General features: G+C 50.9%; 1 protein-coding gene across 1 annotated transcript; it reads left to right on the top strand.

The window, feature by feature from the left end:
* The first annotated feature begins 871 nt into the window (after positions 1 to 871).
* LOC134113768 (zinc finger protein 703-like) lies at positions 872 to 4,709 on the top strand. Its single transcript, XM_062560445.1, has 2 exons — positions 872 to 1,490; positions 2,137 to 4,709. Exons 1-2 carry the CDS (start codon positions 1,260 to 1,262, stop codon positions 3,670 to 3,672), a joined length of 1,767 nt encoding a protein of 588 aa, XP_062416429.1. The 5' UTR covers positions 872 to 1,259; the 3' UTR covers positions 3,673 to 4,709.
* The last annotated feature ends 307 nt before the right edge of the window (positions 4,710 to 5,016 follow it).

Here is a 5,016-nt window from a genome sequence, read left to right on the forward strand (position 1 = left end):
ATGCACGCACAAAAGATAGACGCGATCATTTTGTTCTCTGCGTGAAATTGAATTAAACGGGTAATTTTCTTTAGGACAGTTGGTCGTTGTCTCAAGATAAACACGCATGTCCTAACTCTGCCTTGACTCATCAAGTACGGAGAGCAGATGAACGGATGATTAATGAAGGAAATAGAAAACAAAATCAAAAGTCTCACGTTGTTCTCCTGATGACCGGCGGGTTCATGACTTATCAGTTCATAACCAATATGTTGCATATTTAATGTTATAACTACCGTAACTCTTTGGCAAAGTGAATAAAAGTTAGCGTAGCATAATTCTGAGGTACTTGAGTAGTTCTCTTTTCTTCTACTATGTACTTTCACTATGCATTTTGGAAATGTATTAACTTTTTTTACTGCATTTATGGTATAAATCGTTACTTTGCAGATTTAGACTCAGACTAAATAAAAATCATCTAATAAGTTATGAGTTCTTATTATTAAAGTAAAGTCATTTGAATGAGATCCACTTTTCACCTCCTTCAACGTTGAAGTGACAAACGCAGTAATGCAATGATATGGATTAATCTAAAATAAAGAGTTCCGCATATATTGTTTTCATTTTGATGCAGTTGATCAAATTTGATTCAGGGACATAATATACATATTTGTTTTTGTACTGTGGTATTTCCAAATGTTTTTAGGGGAAGACCTCCACCGTTCAGCGATGTGATTTGTGACAGGATTGTCACTTTGAGGACGCCGTAGCTCCTCCCCTCACTCCTCCCCTTCGCCCCTCCTCTCCCCTCGCCCCTCCCTCCCCCGCGCCCCGCCCACCCCGTCCGTGACGCGGACTCTCCGAAGTCCTGCCCGTCAGTGAGAAGCAGAGGTCCGCACCGACAGCACGCAGTGGGACGTGTCTCCTGGAACACTCGGACTATATCAACTTTTTTTTTTCTTCCATGTCTCCATTTGTGCGCGTTATTCACGCAGAGGAGCTTTGTGGTTTTTATTCCCCGGGGGTTTGAAATCGGAGTATCGGAGCCGTGATGCCTCAGCTCGGAGGATTCTCCGTCCTTCGGGACCTTTAAGGACGTCCAGCTGTGTGTGTGTGTGTGTGTGTTTTTCTTATTTCTCTTTTTTTTTTTTTTGTGTCCCCCCCCCCCGCCCCGATACTTCCGTGACTGCATGGATTACATTCACCAGCCGCAAACACCACCCGGGACTTAAAGTCGAGCCTGACGCGCGTCCACCCAAAAGCGCAGCGCCCCGTCTCCAATGAAATATCTCCCTTTCGGATCACTAAGCACGCGCATCGAGCTCCCCGCGACCAGCGACCGAACCGAGCCTCGTCCCGGTGCCGTGGTGTCCCCGTTGGCCCCTCTGGACCCACTCCGGCAGGCGAAGCGGCTTCCCATCCGAGTCCTCAAGATGCTGACGGCGCACACCGCGCACTTGCTGCACCCGGAGTATTTACAGCCTCTGACGCCCGCGCCCGTGAGCATCGAGGTATTTATTGTCTTAAAAAGAAGGAGAAAAGAAGGAGAAATAAAAAATACGTCGTTTGCAAAGGAATATTTCTGGTTGCGTGGATTTGTTCCGCTGGGTTGAAATAGTTTAAATTCTAGAAGAGAATTAAATCCCAAAACAAAACGCGTCTCCAGCTCAGTGTTGTTATCAATCACATGAGCTGGTCTTTAATCATCAATCACCGCTCTCAAGTAATGACAACTGGTTTAATAAAAGCAGGAGCGATTAGGCGATTATTCTAATAGTCAATTAGAATAATCGATAATCAAGTCATTGTGTTGTGCTGCTTTATTGGAATGTTTTTTTTCTTCGTCAAATGTAAAAAAAAAATATTTTTTAGGTTTTTCTTCATTGCTCAATAAACATGTAATTAGTCAATTATTTTCATTATTGATAATTAAGTGTATAAACGAAAAAAAACTGAACTGTGTTCTTATGGTGATGAATTGACAAAATAATACTCACATTGATTGACTAATTACTTGCTAGTAACTTATTTAAACTAAGAAACTACAACCGTTAACAGACCCACGAAGGACCAACCGACAGACCTTTTATTTCTCCTTTGCTTTAAACCCCTTTTAGAAATATATTCCAGCTAATCAGAATCTTTGTTTTACTCAAGCTGGATGCCAAGAAGAGTCCGCTGGCCCTGCTGGCTCAGACCTGCTCTCAGATCGGTAAACCGGACCCTCCGTCCTCCTCCAAGCCGGCCTCCTCCAGCAGCCAGGGGGACAAGGAGTCCAGCGGCCGGTCGTCCGGCTCCAGCCTGAAGCACGGGGAGCTCCGCCCCTCCCCGGAGGACAGGTGTAGCTTCAAGCCCTACAACAAAGGCGGGGGGGACGGCCGCAGAGACGGCGTCGCGGGCGGCGGCGGCGATAAGGTCGGCTTCAGAGTGCCCGGCAATAATGTCCCCACTAACGCAAACCCCACCGGGGGCCAGCAGTCCTACCCGGCCCCCGCCGCCTCCCCCGGCTCCAGAGCCAGCAGCAGCACCCCCCCGGCACACGCTCAGCACCACCGCCACAAGCTGAGCCCGTCTCCCGGTGGCGGACAGGCGCGCACTCACACTCCTGGGGGGGAGAGTGGCTACGAGCAGGGCAGCCCCCCCGCCAGCACCACCAGCAGCGCCAACAACAATCCCAAAAAGGAGGCGGACGGAAACAAGGCCGGCCCGGAAAGTCCGCACGACGCCAACTCCAGCCACGGCCGGGCCGTCACGAACTGCAGCAACGGCAGCTCCGACGGGGGCTCCAACCACGAGGGGGGGGGCAAAGCGGAGTCGTCGAACCCCGGCCTGGGCCACGGACGCATCACGCCCATTTCTCCCTACAAGGCCGGCCAGCTCTTCCCCCTGCCCTCCCCCGGCATGGGCTACCACGGCTCTGTGGCGGGGGCGTACGCCGGCTACCCGTCTCAGTTTGTCCCCGGGATGGATCCGGCGAAGTCGGGCCTCGGCATGGGGGGGCCGGGAAAGCACCCGAGCTCCAGCCCCCTCACGGGGGCCTCCCCTCCGTCCTTCATGCAGAGCTTGTGCAGGGACCCCTACTGCCTCAGCTTCCCCGGCGTGTCCCACCTCGGCGGCGGCGGCGGCGGCAACTGCAACTCCTGCATCCACGACGCCTCCCCCGCCCTCAAGCCCAACTACCCGCTGGTGTACCCGTCCCACCCGCTGCACTCCCTGCACCACCAGAGCTCCATGTCGTCCAGCGTGTCCGCGTCCCTGTCGCATCCGCTCTACACGTACGGCTTCATGCTCCCCAACGACCCGCTGCCTCACGCCTGCAACTGGGTGTCGGCGGGGGGGCCGTGCGACAAGCGCTTCCCCACGTCCGACGAGCTGCTGGCTCACCTGCGCACTCACACGGCGCTGCCCCTGGGGATGGACGGCAAGATGCTCTCCGTTTCCTCCTCCGGGCCGGCCTCCTGCCACCTCCACCTCCCCCACCAGAGCAGCCCGGGCTCCATGCACAGCTCCCTGTCCCTCAGGGCGCCGCCCGGCCTGGGCTTAGCTCGCTATCACCCCTACAACAAGGTCCACCTGCCCCCCGGACCGTCCTCCATCTCCCTGCACTCTCTGCCCACCACGGGCCCGTACTACCCTCACTACGCTCTCTACAGTCAAAGACTTGGATCTGCATCCGCTCTGGGCTACCAGTGATACGAGTGGGGGATTATGGGAAATGCACTTATTCAAGTCGTATTGGAAGATTGATAATGGTCTGGTGTCTTTCCCTGATTGTGAAACCACGGCCCGGTTAGCTTAGCTTAGCACAAAGACTGGATACAGGGGGAAACTGCTAGCCTTACTATGCAAATTTCAACAAAATCAGCCAAGAGGCAGTTTTTTAATATCTTGTTTGTTTGATACATAAATTGACAAATTGTAAAAAGTTTCCATCGACACGATGGATCTCGAGCCGAGCAACAGTCCAGCAAATAAACTGCAGATTAATATTGTACACTTCAGTATATTTATAACTAATAAACAAACAAGATGTAACGTCTTCAAAAGGGTGCCGCACAGAGCCGGGCTAGCTGTTTCCATCTGTTTCAAGTCTTTGTGCTAAGCTAAGCTAACCAGCCGTAGCACCGCATTCAACAGACGGATCGTGTGTATCCACCAGAAAAAAAACATTCCCAAATGCCGAACTTTTGACTTCAAGCGCAACACTTTCTAAACCCCCCCCCACCCCCCCCCCCCCCCCCCCCCCCCGCCCACATCGCTGGGACACTTTTGGGCCGGAGGGGGACTTGTTGCAGGCCGATGCTCATCTGCAGGGTTAAGTGCCGTAAAGAGATGCATGTGAGCTCGACGCAGCGGACGCTCTTTTACTGTTTATTCAGCCTGGTGGTTTGCGATGATTTGTTTGGGTTTGTTATGTTTTGTTTATTCCTACTGAGAAGTTGTATTTATTTTTTACTGGGGATCTGGCTTTCCTCGTTTACTTTATGAATCTATTCTCATTTTACAATCCTCTGAGCGGACATGTTGGAAGCCCGGATGACAGATGTTTCTAAACTTCTCTCTCTCTCTGTCAATAACTCTTTAGTTTTTTTTTTTTTTTTTGTTATTATTTCCACAGAAAGTCAACAAAAATGAGATGTGATATTTTTATGTAAAACTTGGAACACCCTGTGGTGGTATCCAGTGAAAGTGGAGGTCATATTTTGTTAAATAAATCACACTGAAGATTCTGTTCCGTCTTCATTTCCTTCGGTCCTGTTCTATCATAATTCCTCTCATACGTTTGACTTATTTTCACTCAGATCAGTATTCTCTAATAACAGTCATAATTTGCTTTTTCTCATTGAAAGCGGTTTCCTTTAGGAGACAATGTGTGTGTGTGTAGCGTTGTGACTCCCTCACGCCCCGTTGTGTAGTTTAATCTACATCAGTGCACCAAGAACAGCTGTAACAGGAGAAGACGCTCCGGTTTCAGGCTTTGTGGGGTCCGTGGGCCTGAAATCCTCCTGCAGGGTGACGACTTCGCCGCTCTGCACT

This window comes from Pungitius pungitius, unplaced genomic scaffold (genome assembly GCF_949316345.1).
Source record: "Pungitius pungitius unplaced genomic scaffold, fPunPun2.1 scaffold_78, whole genome shotgun sequence".
Taxonomy (NCBI): domain Eukaryota; kingdom Metazoa; phylum Chordata; class Actinopteri; order Perciformes; family Gasterosteidae; genus Pungitius; species Pungitius pungitius.

What these genes read in the sequence shown, in the direction of transcription:
- LOC134113768 (XM_062560445.1), top strand. Translation starts at nt 1,260, where the DNA reads ATGAAATATCTCCCTTTCGGATCACTAAGCACGCGCATCGAGCTCCCC. An exon ending in CCGCGCCCGTGAGCATCGAG is followed by an intron (nt 1,491 to 2,136) that starts GTATTTATTGTC and finishes GTTTTACTCAAG; the next exon opens with CTGGATGCCAAGAAGAGTCC.